We start from the raw sequence: 12,570 nt of genomic DNA, 5'->3' as shown, positions 1-12,570 counted from the left end.
TGCCCTGCCTGCAGGAGATGCACTTCCACCCCAAGGCCCTGAAGGATGTGAAGGGCCAGATCGGGGCACCCATGCCTGGGAAGGTGATAGACATCAAGGTGGCAGCTGGGGCTAAGGTGGCCAAGGGCCAGCCCCTCTGTGTGCTTAGCGCCATGAAGATGGAGACTGTGGTGACTTCACCCATGGAGGGCACTGTCCGCAAGGTGCACGTAACCACAGACATGACACTGGAGGGCGATGACCTCATCCTGGAGATTGAGTGATCTTGCCCCAGATTGGCAGCCTGGCCATCCCCACCCCAAGCCTTCCATAGACACTGCGCTGCCAGGGCAGGCCCAGGCCAGCCAGTGCCCGAGGGCAGAAAGGCCTAGCCCTGGAGCTCCTGTCAGCTGCTTGTGGCAGGAGACACACTGCCTGCTGTGGCACATTCCCTTCCTCCAGCCATCTGTCCTTTCCCTGCTGGACAGCTGCTCACATAGTCATCTCTTGCCAAATAAGGGTCCTCTCCTTGTTGGAGACTACAGGTGGTGGTGTAGGTGGGCCTAAGACCCAGAGGCGCAGGTTTAGGGGTCCTGTCTCCTGGGAGGAGACTTAGGCTCCAGGTCCTGAGAACTTTGCTCAATAAAACTGGCTTCCACTGCCCTCCATGCCGGGTCCTGTGCAGCACCCCGCCTTCCCCAGTGGGCGCCACTCAGTGGAGGGACAGGGCTGTCTGTCGGGACTCCCCATGGCAGGGGCAGGTCGGTTGTATCTTCCTCCTTGGAGGGTAGGGAGAATAGTAGCCTTGGTTTCAGCCACTGTGGAGTGCCTATGGTATACACACCCCAAACAGGATTAGTTTACTTAGAACTTGGGTAGAGGGGTGCTGTTCTAAGCACTGAACACCCATTAACACAGTGAATCAATCCCCCATTTTATGTAAAGAGAAATGGAGTCCTAGGAAGATTAAATAACTCATCTAGGACCCCAGAGCTAATAAGAGGCAGAGGGCTCAGATCCAAGCTGTCAGTGAACTTGCTTCCCAACCACACTGCTTTACTTCCAAACCCAGGGCCAACCTCCCACCCCATCAGTTAAGGACTGGATGCAAACAGGCACCGAGTTCTAGGAGGTGGGCAAAACCCCTGGATATGGGAACCTGTAGGTGAGGATTTTAGTGGGAGGTTAGGACTACTGGATTGAGTCTCAGGATCTCATCCTGCCCATTCCCATAGCCAAGCTCTCTGGAGAATCCCTCACCCGCAGGGGGACAGCAACCCTGCCTGCATCACTGCACTGCTGCCCGCCCCCAGCCCCCAAAGGGGAAGTGAAATGGGGGCGCTGGGCAGTTCCTGAGCAGGAGCATGAGGAAGGGGTAGAGCACAGCCCAGATGTGGGCACACCCCAATTTCCAGGGGACCAGGCAGGCAGTACACTCCCAGCACCCTGCGAGCCCAGTGCTCTTGGGGTACAACCTTATTTGGGGGGTGGTTTTGGGTTTCCTCTTTGGACCCCAAGAGCCCAAAGGTGCCCTCTAAAACAGGGCCGTGCTCACCCTCTGTGCCTCCCCCACAGCTGCTACACAGGCCAGAAGACAGGAGAGCTTTCCACAGCAAGGTAGGTATGTGATTATGACGACAGACTTTAGATCCAGGTGAATGTAGTGTAGTCTCAGCCAAACTGGGGGTGCCCTGGGGAGTGACTGCACACCCGTCTCCTTTCAGCCACCAGCCTTGGGACGGAACTTGGGACAACCTCCTCTAGTCTAGAGTGAGACCTCAAAACACAATATTCTTTTAAAAGTTAAATTCCCTGGGGCAGGGGAATGAAAACCATTCGAAAAACAAGAGGAAGGGCTATAGATAGAACACTAGAAAGTTCTAAGAAAGAACCTTGAGTTCCAGTGTTGCTCAGCAGGGCCCTTGCTGCTCTTAGGGTTGCAGTCTTTGTTCTAAATTCTTTTAGGGACCAGACTAGCAGCACAGTGGCAGAGGTCCACGCCAGAAAAGCCTCTACTCCCAGGTGACCCTGAGCTGGTTCCTCTCCCATTTTGAACCTGTTTATTCTCCCTTGTGTAAGGTGAGGTTGGTAAATTTTGGGGAGGTCCTGGTGGAGCGCCCACAGTCAACCCTCTACCCTGTCGCGGGACACAGGTTGGAGGCTCCATCACTGGGGTCAGGGCCCTAAGTTCCATTCCCTGATTCTGGGAGCCAACAGGCCCTAGGCTGAGCTGAGTTCACACGTGGCATCTGCAGTCCCAGGTCCACCTGTGCTAGGACCTGGGGCATGGCTAAGAAAGGTGGAAGCTACAGACCCAAGGCAGCCAGAGGACCCCATCCTGTCCTTTACTTCAGGGAACTGTGCCTACCAGGCTGAACTGCCCAGAGGTTAGTGTTCAAAGTAGTCAAGAAAAGTGGTGGGCACACTCATAAGACCCCAAATAGATTGATTCCCAAAGGTCCAAAGCCGTGTTACCCAAGTTAAATCTCTTTAATATCTCAATACAAAGTCCTGATGCAAAAAGACAATGAGAAAACCCTGGGAAGTTGAGGGGGAGGGATTTTGTAAATTCCACCCCCGAGCAGCTTTTCAGAGGCAGAGGGGGGCAGAGGAGCTCAGAAAAGCAGCAGTCCAAAGTGAGGAAGGGAGTGCACGGCTCCTGGGACCTGCCCCTCGTCCCCTCACTCCCAGCTGCTCCTCAACCTCCTTTGGAGAGGGGCTGCACCCTTTGGATATCTGCTCCTTTCTCTTGGTCCCTGGGATTCAACTAGCTCTGGCTTCAATCCCCTACAAAAATTCCTGAGATCTCGGGGACCCCAGCCAGCTCCTCCCCTGCAGTACCCCTTGATGGGGAGGGGCTGGGGAGCCCATGAGAGTTCATAGGAGCATGGGTCAGGAGCACAGGGGAGCCTCTGAGTCCCCTGCTCGCTCCAAAAGCACACAAAGGGGAAGGCTGCCGTAGAGCTTGGGGTCCGTGAGGGGCTGGAGCAGAAGCAGGAAGAGTCCCACACCCAGAGCATAGCCTGCCAGCAGGGGCCGCCTCTGCGGATGCTCCAGGGCTGCACACACGGCAGGAAAGCCCATGTAATTGCAGAAGGAGTGGCAAAGGACCGGCCCAATCAGGTGTCCTAGGGAGGGGAGACAGCAGTTCTTGGAGCATCCCCACCACCTCCCAGGGCCCTTCCAGGGCTAATCACCCACATCCCTGAAATAGGAGATCGGTGACCGCCCACACACCACATGGCCTTTGCTCCCTTCCACCTCTCAGACCTCACCAGAATGAAAGCCCTGGCTCTGCCTGTCTCAGAGACCACAGTGGAAAAAACTTGTCACTCCTACAACAAACACAACATTCCCATTCTCCCACCCACTCCTGTGGGCCCCTGAGCCCCCCCCGGGGGGGGGGGACGACCCATGAGAGACACCACACCCGCCCCCCCCCCCCCCCCCCCCCGTGGGGCCCCCGGGCCCCCCCCGGGGGGGGGGGAACGACCCATGAGAGACTGAGGACCAACCTGTGCGGATGAAGAGGAAAGCAGTGTAGGCACCGAAGACAGCTGTGTAGGAGAACTGGAACGCTGGAGACGGGGAGGCCTCGAGTGACGACACCTGCATGTTCTTCCTGCCCCAGCACTGCATGCCCATCAGCCAGAGACATCCCCGTCCCCCTGAGGGCACTGGCTGCCTGCCCCAGGACCTATAGCTGTCCTCTACACCCCAACTCCCATGGCCAGGGGCCCTTCTAATACTACAACCCTCTGTCCCAAGTCTTCCTCCAGAATGGCTATCAGGGACACCCTTACACACCCCAACCCAGGATTGCCCCAGGCAAGCTTTCTAGGACTCACCTGCAGATAAGAAGATGCTCCCCACGCTGCTCTGGCGGAAACGAAGCTGCTCAAAAATGTGGTGAAAATGGGCTGGGAGGAAGGCAAGAACCACGTCACATTCCTCTACGACTGCCTTATAGGCTGCACCCTTGCTCCAAGCCCCATTTTTGGCTCCCATGCTGGGAACATCTCAACAGGACCAGGTTAGACAAACTCACCAACTCCAAAGAAGAGTGGGCAGGTGAACACGGCAGGGCCCAGGCCCGTGCATGGTGCTAACATGGGCAGCATGCAGGCCCGGAATACCAGTTCTTCTGTCAGGGGCGCAATCACTTGGTTCCGCAGCCAACGCATGTCTGTGAGGCAGCGGGCCCAGGAACGAGGGGCTAGGGAGGGAATTCAGGACCAGGAATTAGTGATTAGCTATTGAACAAAGAGATCCTAGAGGCCCCAGGGGCCCCTCTTCCACAACCTTTCCCTGGCCAAACTCAGGTTAGGCATCAATACTCCTGAGGAACAGGTAAGGGTCAAGCTTTGTTATCACACCCAGTATAAAACAATGTTTCAAGAGGACTGAAAGGACAAGTATTAGTAGCTGAGGCAGGATATCCTGGTAGTAAGTTCTGGAAACATCAAAATCAGAACTCAAGACCAGCTCTGATTTGAAGAAGCCAAATGTTAGGAAGAACAACGTTCTTTAGTCCACATACAAGTACTGCTGGGGCTTCCTAGGGGCCTCCTCGGATGTCAGAAACCAACTCTTACAGGCCATCTGCTACATGTTCCCATTTTACTGATAAAGAAACAGAGAACATCTACATCTCATGTCCAAGTCCCACCACAAGCCCACCTAATCCCTTTCTCCACTGAGCTGGGCTGCCTGTGCCTACTTTTCCCCTCAACCCTAAGGACTCACCTAAGACAACCTTCAACCCATCTGCCAGATCACATGGGCAATCCATAGAAAGTTGCATCAGTGGGCCCAGGAAAAGGATCTGGGGACAGAGAAACGGGCGATCAAAGGAAAGGCTTAAGCCAAAATCCATTACTCTTGCTCAGAAAAGGCCTCATGAGACTTTGATTGAGCCTCCTGTTCTCAGCCAGGATTTCCTACCCAAGCATACCCGAGGGCCAAGGACCATCTCAGAATTTCTGTTGCCCATCAACCAAAAGATGGACACAATGAAGATAAGGAAAAAAGGCCAAGAAAAGGAACGTCACGCTATAACAGAAAAATACAAGAGCACTCACCATGGTCAGCAGCAGGGGCAGCAGTGCTGCTGGGAAAATGCCCTCCAGCCTGAAGCCCATCAGGGTGAGCAGGGATGTGCCTGGCTGAGCCACAGGAAAGGAGGCATCAGTCTTGCTCTCTCTCCCCTAAAGACCCTGGAGACCCTCCCCGCCTTGCCCTCTGCCCCGCCTCCTTCGCACCTGGATGCCTGTGAGTTCTCTCCAGAGTAGCACGCAGAGGGGCGAGAGACTGGACACCACCAAGACGCTAGTGAAGCGCCTCTTGATGACGGCAGGGTGGTCCCTACGGAGGGAACAGTAAGTTCTGGGGACCCACAGCCTCCTCTGCGCAGCGCGGCCCCGCCCCCGGTTCACCCAAGCTCCGCCCACAGCCCCGCCTCGCGGAAGCGCGGGTTCCGGCCGCGCGCGCAGCCCCCGCACCTGGGCAGCTCACTCTTCCAGACGTAGAGGCTGCCCACGTAGGAGCAGGCAAGGCTGAGACAGGAGAACACTGACACCCAGCAGCACAGCCCAGGGCCTGGACCGCCCAGAGCCGCCGACTCGGGCTGCCGCTCCGGCCGTGACACCGACAGCAGGCGCAGCCCATCCCCGCCCAGCGCCGCCATCGCGCCCGGACCCGCGGCGCGCACCAGTGACGCGATCCCGCAGCCGCCCGACCCGCGCCTGCCGGAAGCGCCGGTGACGTCATCGGCAGCGCGGGCGTCCCGCCCCTGGCCTTGCCCCCAACGCTTAAGCAGAAGCTGCGCGCGTAGAGCAGGTTTATTGAACAACAGACAGCACGCGGCCCCAACAGCTGCCGGGCAGGCATGGAAGCACGGGGGTTGGGGGGGCACCCCAGCTTAGGGCTCAGGGCCGGGGCTCAGCCACTCGGATAGATTGGAGACCTCCTGCTGCCAGAGCGAGTCCTGCGGGAGGAAAGGCAGCCCGGAGTGAGGACCCATCGACAGCGGCCGTCTCCGCCTTCTGGCTGCGCCCTCCCCTGCGCGGCCCTCGCCCGGTTACCTCTAGGCCGCCCCCAGGGCTCGCCCTGCTCCCGCAAGGCGTCAGGGAGGCGTCTGTGGGCTTCGTGCGGCATGCGGCGGCCTCTGACTGTCTCGGGGACCTGGCAGGGTGGAAGGCTCGCGTCTCTTTCCTGCCCTGCCGGAGGCTGCCCCTCTTGAGCCTCTTGTTTTCCACTTGCCCGCTGGTCCCTGGGCGAAAATAAGACCCCTTACCTTGCGCCCACGGCCCTGTGCTAGAAAGGCCCTTGGTGCGGGGGAAAGGGAGGAACAGGTCCGGCTCTTAGCCCTCCCACCTCAAATTCCTTTCAATCAGGTCTGTCCAGATCAAAATCTGGGCATTTCAGGCTGAGGCAGCAGAATGGTTTCAGTCCTACTTGGGCTCGCGCCCACTCATTCACTGCTCAGATTTCTCTGGAGGCTGCACTATCCAGCTCCTCCCTCCCTGCCAAGCTGTGATCCCCCTGCCCGAAAGCCAGCCTCGCCTCTCCTCGTAGCTCATGGTGCATTGAGCAGTGCCCACTGGCATTCTCCCTACTATTAACTGATGGACTTGTGCAAATTTAAAATGAGTTTGTACCCATAGATTCTTTCTGAGCAGGTCCTGGGAATGTAGCTCAAAGAGCTGTTCCTGGGTGAAGCTCACAAATGCTGGGAGGGATGCAGAAGTGTGTACAAAGCCCAGGGATAGAACAGAGAAAGAAGCTACTAACCATCCCTAGAGGTGAAGAAAGGTTTCCCTGAGAAGATGTCTGAGCTGGGTTTTAAAGGATGAAGAGAAATAGGCCAGACCAACAAGGGAAAGGAATTCCAGGTAGAAAGATGCAAAAACCCAAAGGCATTAATTTATATCCCATATGAAATGCAAAATGGGGGGGGCTAGGAGATGAATCTGAAGGGATCAGAAGACAGAAATGGATTTTTATCTGTCGAAAATAAGTGAAGAACTTTAATAAGCATTGGGGATGTATTGTTAATTTTGTATTTTAGATTATTCTGTCAAAGGAGTGGCTTAAAGTCAAATTAGAAACAGGAAGACCATGGGGCACCTGGGTGGTGCCATCGGTTAGCATCTGACTCTTGGTTTCGGCTCAGGTGGTTATCTCAGAGTCATGAGATTGAGCGCCACATGGGGTTCTGTGCTGAGCTTGGAGTCTGCTTAAGACTCTCCCTCTCCCCTCTAGCTTCCCTTCTTCCCAGCAACTGACGAGAAGGCCAGTAAGACAACATAAAGGACTGATAGCTGAAGGCTATCCAGTGAATAGAACATGGATATGTGGTGGCATCATCCAACTTTCAGTGATTTTCTTTAGCAGAACTGCCCACGTGGAACATAGGATTGATGGTGACTACAGCTGCAGCTTTTAAAGCAGAGCAGCTCACCCAGTCTTCCAGGGGGTTCCACCAGACTATGAATACCTAGATATTAAGGCTTATATGGTACAGTGGAGAACGCATAGGCTGAAATTCAGATTATCCTCCTGCAAAGCAACCTCTGAGCCTGGCTTGTCTCTTGTGAAATGGGACCAATGCTGCCCATGCTGAAGGCGACCACTGTCAGAGTATAGCAAAGTATAGCATCCCCCTGGGTCCACAGAAGGTGCTGGGTAAACTGTTAATTTCTTCCTTCTAGAGAAAGAAAGAAATTCCTTTTTTACTCTTCACTGCATAAATACTGAATTGTATCCATTCTTTTAAATCTCCAAATCTAAATTTATAGAAATAGATCCTTTGCTTTATACAAGCCTTCACTGCAGGGTTCTTTTCAATAACAACAGCCCCCACAACATTTAAAACAAGGTTCAACTGATAGAATGATTCAGGAACACCTCTTAGGCCTAAGTCTGGACAACATGCAGCATGTTGTGTTTGTGACCCTGGAAAGGAATTTTACCAACAAAGTATAGGTGCTAAAGTCAGTCCCCAAATTCCCTCAAGCCCAGGTACTGTTTTGACAGTGCATCCCTGCTAGTCTTGGCTCTTGGAGACAGACTGGAGCCAGGCTACCTGGGTTTGAATTCTGGCTCTCCCAATTACTACCTGTGTGACCTTCAGTAATTTTACTGATACATCTGCAAAATGAGAATCATAACACTACCTCATAGGATTGTTTTGAGAATTAAGACCATTAATGCATTTTAAAAGCTCAGAATCAGGGTGCTTGGGTGGCTTAGTTAAGCATCTGACTCTTGATTTCAGCTCAGGTCATGATCTCAGGGTTGTGAGATTGAGCCCCACATCGGGCTCTGCACTCAGTGGGGGAGTCTGCTTAAGTTTCTCTCTCTCTTCCTCTGCCCCTCCCCCTGTGCCTGCCCCCTCTTGCCCCCAAATAAATAAATTTTTAAAAATCATTAAAACCTCAGAATATTGCCTGGCACCTGCACTATCAGGCTCAGGCATGAGTGGCTACAGTGATTTCCAACCATACACACATCCCTCTGCCACTGCTGGGTCTGAAGGGTGTGTAAGTGTTGGAGGGAGTGAGGAAAAGACCAGTATAATCATATCACAACAACTCCCCATAACATACATAAAGGCTGAGGTGGTATTCTGCACCCAAGAGTAACCTCCAGAGCCCCAAACAGAGTAGTAACCAAAACCAGGGAGAGCTGCATTATCAGCACTAATGATTGAGAGAAGACACAAAGCAATGAACTAGATTCAGGACCCTCCCCCTTCATGTGCAACTATCTTTAACTACACAAACTTTATGAGGAATTTCTAGTTCTGTCATACCAGCTTTGGGGAGAGAATGCCCCCTGCTGCCCCAGAACACCCCTAGTGGCGGTGGGAGCCAACCAAATCCCAGGATTTTGCTGTGGTAGAAGGTGCAGTTTGAAAGCTTGAAGTCAACATTTTTACTTCTGAGCTTTGGTGCGGTGGTCACCTGAAAAGCTGAAACCTTACCTGCAAGGAGCTCCAGGCTGCTGTCCTCATGTGCGTCCTCTGTGCTCTGCTCTGCATTTTTCTCTGGGAGCAGCTGCTTTAAAAATCAGAAGTACTAAGTGAGTTTTGCAGGAACATGAAAAAGCCCCAGTGAGACAAGTGTGCCTGGTGGCTTTGTTGACCTCACAGGGCTGTCTTCCCTCACCTGGAACTCTCCCTTACTTCTTCCTGGCTCATGTGAGTCCCCCTACCCAGCCCCAATCAAGGCTTCTTCTGTTAGAGCCTTTGCAGCTCATTCCAGGCACACCAGGCATTTCCCTCCTCCTCCAGACTCTGGTCGCTTGCTTACCATCTGCCCCACTCCTTGGGCTCTGAAGATGCACTGCCCGCCCTTGTTTATCATTTTTATGTGTGTGTTTTCCACATTATTTTTAAAAACGATTTTATGTATTTATTTAGGTATGTAGAGAGTGCACACAAGTGGGGGGGGTAGAGGGAGAGAGTGAATCTTAAGGAGGCTCCACGCCCAGCGCAGAGCCCTCCGCAGGGTTCAATCTCATGACCCTGAGATCATGACCTGAGCCGAAATCAAGAGTCAGACGTTTAACTGAGCTACTCAGGCGCCCCATTTCCCACACTTTAAATTCCTTGAAAGGTACGGTTCGTTGTGCCTGCATCCCTTTACATAGTGTATATGTGTGTGTATATATATATATATATTTAGCATAGTGTACCTTGCACAGGTAAGTGCTTAACATATAACTGACTGAGGTCAAACCTGGGAAGCCATAGGGCACATTTTGTGGTCTTTTGTAGCCTTTCAAAGGCTTGCCACACTTGGTTCAGTTTGCACAGAGAAACAAAAGTTCTTACTAGGATCAGAACCCAATCCTCTTAGCTTCTTGTTTTTCAAGAATACAAGTACATAAAAATAGACATCCTCTTCATCAAAATTAAAAACGTTTGTGCTTCAAAGGGTACTATAAAGAAAGTGAAAACAACTCACAAGAATGGGAGAAAATATTTGCAAATCGTATCTGATAAGGGCATTGTATCCAGAATAAAGAACTCTTATAATTCAACAATAAAATAACAGCCTAATTAAAAATGGGCTTGGGGTACTTGGGTGGCTCAATTGGTTAAGCATCTGCCTTTGGCTCAGGTCATGATCCCAGGGTCTTGGGATCAAGCCCTGCATCACATCAGGCTCTCTGCTCAGCGGAGAGCCTGCTTCTCCCTCTCCCTCTGCCTGCCACTCTCCCTATTTGTGTCCTCTCTCTCATGTCAAATAAATAAATAAAGTCTTTTTTAAAAAATGGGTTTCATAGATTTGGAGACCTTTCTCCAAAGAAGAGATACAAATGGCCAACAAACCCATGAAAAGATGCTCAACATCATTATTCATTAGGGAAATGCAAATCAAAACCACTATGAGATACTTTATACCTAATGGGATGGTGGTAGTAAGAATAATAACAACAGTAATAATAGACAATACCACCAGGAAGATGTGGAAAAATCAGAACCATTACACATTGCTGGTGGGAAAGTAAAATGGTGAGTTTGGAAAGTAGTTTGAAAATTCCTCAAAAAGTTAAATATAGTGGGGCGCCTGGCTGGCTCAGTCAGTAAAGCGTGTGACTCTTGATCTCAGGGTTGTGAGTCCGAGCCCCATGGTGGGTGTAGAGATTACTTAAAAGTAAATTCTTTAAAAAAGAAAAAAAATAAACATAAGAGTTATCGTACACCCCAGCAATTCTACTACGAGATATATAACCAAGAGAATTACAAACATATGTCCACCCATAAATGTTCACAGCATTACTCATAATCACCCAAAATGCAAATAACACAATGTCCACCAACTGGTGAATGGACAGAAAAAAATGTGGTATATCCACACAAAAGGATATTATCCAGCCATAAAAAGGAATTAAGCACTGTCACATGTCACAACATGGATGAATCTTAAAAACATTTTGCTTAGTGAAAGAAGCCAGACACAAAAGGCTACCTATTATGTGATTCCATTTACATGGAATACCCAATATAGACAAATCCATGGAGACAGAAAGTAGACTGGCGGTTGCCAGGGGATAGGAGGAGGGGAATTGGGACTGACTACAAATAGGTACAGGGTTTCTTCTTGGCATGATGGAGATACTGTGGAATTTAGTGGTGACTGTTGCATAACACAGTGAATATATTTAAAGCCACTGAATCGTACAATTTAAAATGGTAGATTTTATGGTATGTTAAGTGTAACTCAATAAAAAATACTCTTATGATGTATTATTTACTAAATCAAGTTTTAACTTCTAAGTACATTCCAAGGAATACAGAAGGGTAAAGGTGGCCCTGATGGTGTGAAAAAAAGACACAGCACTAAAAAAATTTCCAGACACTTTTTTTTTCTTCTTTGAGAGAAAGTTTATTCTTTTTCTTCATTCTTGCCTGGAAAATCTCATGTACTAGAGAAACCTTTCTCCTATCCCGAAACTGGTATCACCAAGGAAATACCCACACTCAGATATTAAGCTCTCAACCTTAGAGGAATCCTGGATACCCTTCATTCATCATCAGTTCCCCCAGATGAGACAGCCTGATGTCTGGGATACACCTCTTTGGATTTAACACGGAGACATTTGATTCTGGTCTACCCCTCCCCTCCCGGAAAACAATACCTTTCCTAACAAAATTACTTCCCCCTGTTACTGCTCTTGTTTATTATGGGTTTATGTTCTCAGCTGCTACACATTTCTGTGATACTAACCCTGGAGAACTACCTTGTCTATTTCTTCATGGCCCACTGTCCTGTGTTCCAACACAGGTTATAAATTTCCACTCTTGGCATGGCCTTCTAAATATATTCTATAAAACTCTAAATACATATTCTCTCATTTCTTCTACTTCTCCATGAACTATATAATAGCCATAGATTGTTATATTTTATATTATTCAAGAGTTTAGCTTTCTACTTTATTTTTATTTTTTAAAAAAGATTTTATTTATTTATTTGACAGAGAGACAGCCAGTGAGAGAGGGAACACAAGCAGGGGGAGTGGGAGAAGAAGAAGCAGGCTCCCAGTGGAGCAGGGAGTCCGATGTGGGGCTCAATCCTGGGACCCTGGGACCATGCCCTGAGCTGAAGGCAGATGCTTGACGACTGAGCCACCCAGGCGCCCCTCTACTTTGTTTTAAAGTGCAAGCTGAGGGGCGCCTGGGTGGCTCAGTCGTTGAGCGTCTGCCTTCGGCTCAGGGCATGATCCTGGTGTTCTGGGATCGAGCCCTACATCAGGCTCCTCTGCTGGGAGCCTGCTTCCTCCTCTCCCACTCTCCCTGCTTGTCTCTCTCTCACTGGCTGTCTCTGTGTCAAATAAATAAATAAAATCTTTAAAATAAATAAATAAATAAATAAAGTGCAAACTGAGGGACTGGTCCAGAGGTAAAAGAATTTGACCTATCATTGATCTTGTAGTTTTTAGCTGAAGCCACTGGGTGCCACTCTTGTGCCACTAACAAGTTATTTATCTCTAAAAGGACGTCACCAGAGGGAAACAGGATCTTTCAGAAGCAGAGGTTCTGCTCAGGAGTGCCTCTGATCACTCATTTTTCCTGGGCTATAT

The 12,570-nt window shown here is 50.5% G+C and overlaps 3 protein-coding genes across 12 annotated transcripts in view; 1 reads left to right on the top strand and 2 right to left on the bottom strand.

Moving 5' to 3' along the window:
- The window catches only part of PC (pyruvate carboxylase), an 89,357-nt gene extending 88,712 nt beyond the window's left edge, over positions 1-645 (top strand). For all 4 annotated transcript variants that reach the window (XM_040639477.1, XM_040639475.1, XM_008709065.2 and 1 more), the window contains one exon: positions 15-645. In XM_040639477.1, the coding sequence (XP_040495411.1) occupies positions 15-263 (249 nt within the window). In that variant the 3' untranslated portion in view covers positions 264-645. The remainder of the gene's footprint in view (positions 1-14) is intronic.
- Positions 646-2,450: 1,805 nt separating this feature from the next.
- Positions 2,451-5,748, bottom strand: RCE1 (Ras converting CAAX endopeptidase 1). 7 transcript variants are annotated; one of them, XM_040639482.1, is made up of 8 exons: positions 5,481-5,713; positions 5,241-5,343; positions 5,061-5,144; positions 4,726-4,804; positions 4,028-4,195; positions 3,828-3,899; positions 3,495-3,612; positions 2,451-3,107 (listed from the first exon to the last, which is right to left on the bottom strand). In XM_040639482.1, exons 1-8 carry the CDS (start codon positions 5,663-5,665, stop codon positions 2,759-2,761), a joined length of 1,158 nt encoding a protein of 385 aa, XP_040495416.1. In that variant the 5' UTR covers positions 5,666-5,713; the 3' UTR covers positions 2,451-2,758. The 7 variants fall into 7 exon arrangements, with proteins under 7 accessions (XP_040495416.1, XP_040495418.1, XP_040495414.1 ...); XM_040639484.1 differs by having other exon boundaries at positions 3,495-3,557; positions 5,481-5,712; XM_040639480.1 differs by lacking the exon at positions 4,726-4,804 and having other exon boundaries at positions 5,061-5,140; positions 5,481-5,748.
- A 102-nt stretch (positions 5,749-5,850) lies between these two features.
- Positions 5,851-12,570, bottom strand: part of CUNH11orf80 (chromosome unknown C11orf80 homolog) — a 98,900-nt gene continuing 92,180 nt past the window's right edge. Inside the window, exons 14-16 of the mRNA XM_040639488.1 lie at positions 8,966-9,041; positions 6,063-6,250; positions 5,851-5,965 (exon numbers count right to left, since the gene is read on the bottom strand). Of these exons, the coding sequence (XP_040495422.1) occupies positions 5,900-5,965; positions 6,063-6,250; positions 8,966-9,041 (330 nt within the window). The 3' untranslated portion in view covers positions 5,851-5,899. The remainder of the gene's footprint in view (positions 5,966-6,062; positions 6,251-8,965; positions 9,042-12,570) is intronic.

The sequence above is a fragment of the Ursus maritimus genome, unplaced genomic scaffold, assembly GCF_017311325.1.
Source record: "Ursus maritimus isolate PB19 unplaced genomic scaffold, ASM1731132v1 scaffold_23, whole genome shotgun sequence".
In the NCBI taxonomy this organism is placed as follows: Eukaryota; Metazoa; Chordata; class Mammalia; order Carnivora; family Ursidae; genus Ursus; species Ursus maritimus.
The sequence above is the reverse complement of the archived record's forward strand: the minus strand, read 5'-3'. Positions and strand labels throughout refer to the sequence as shown.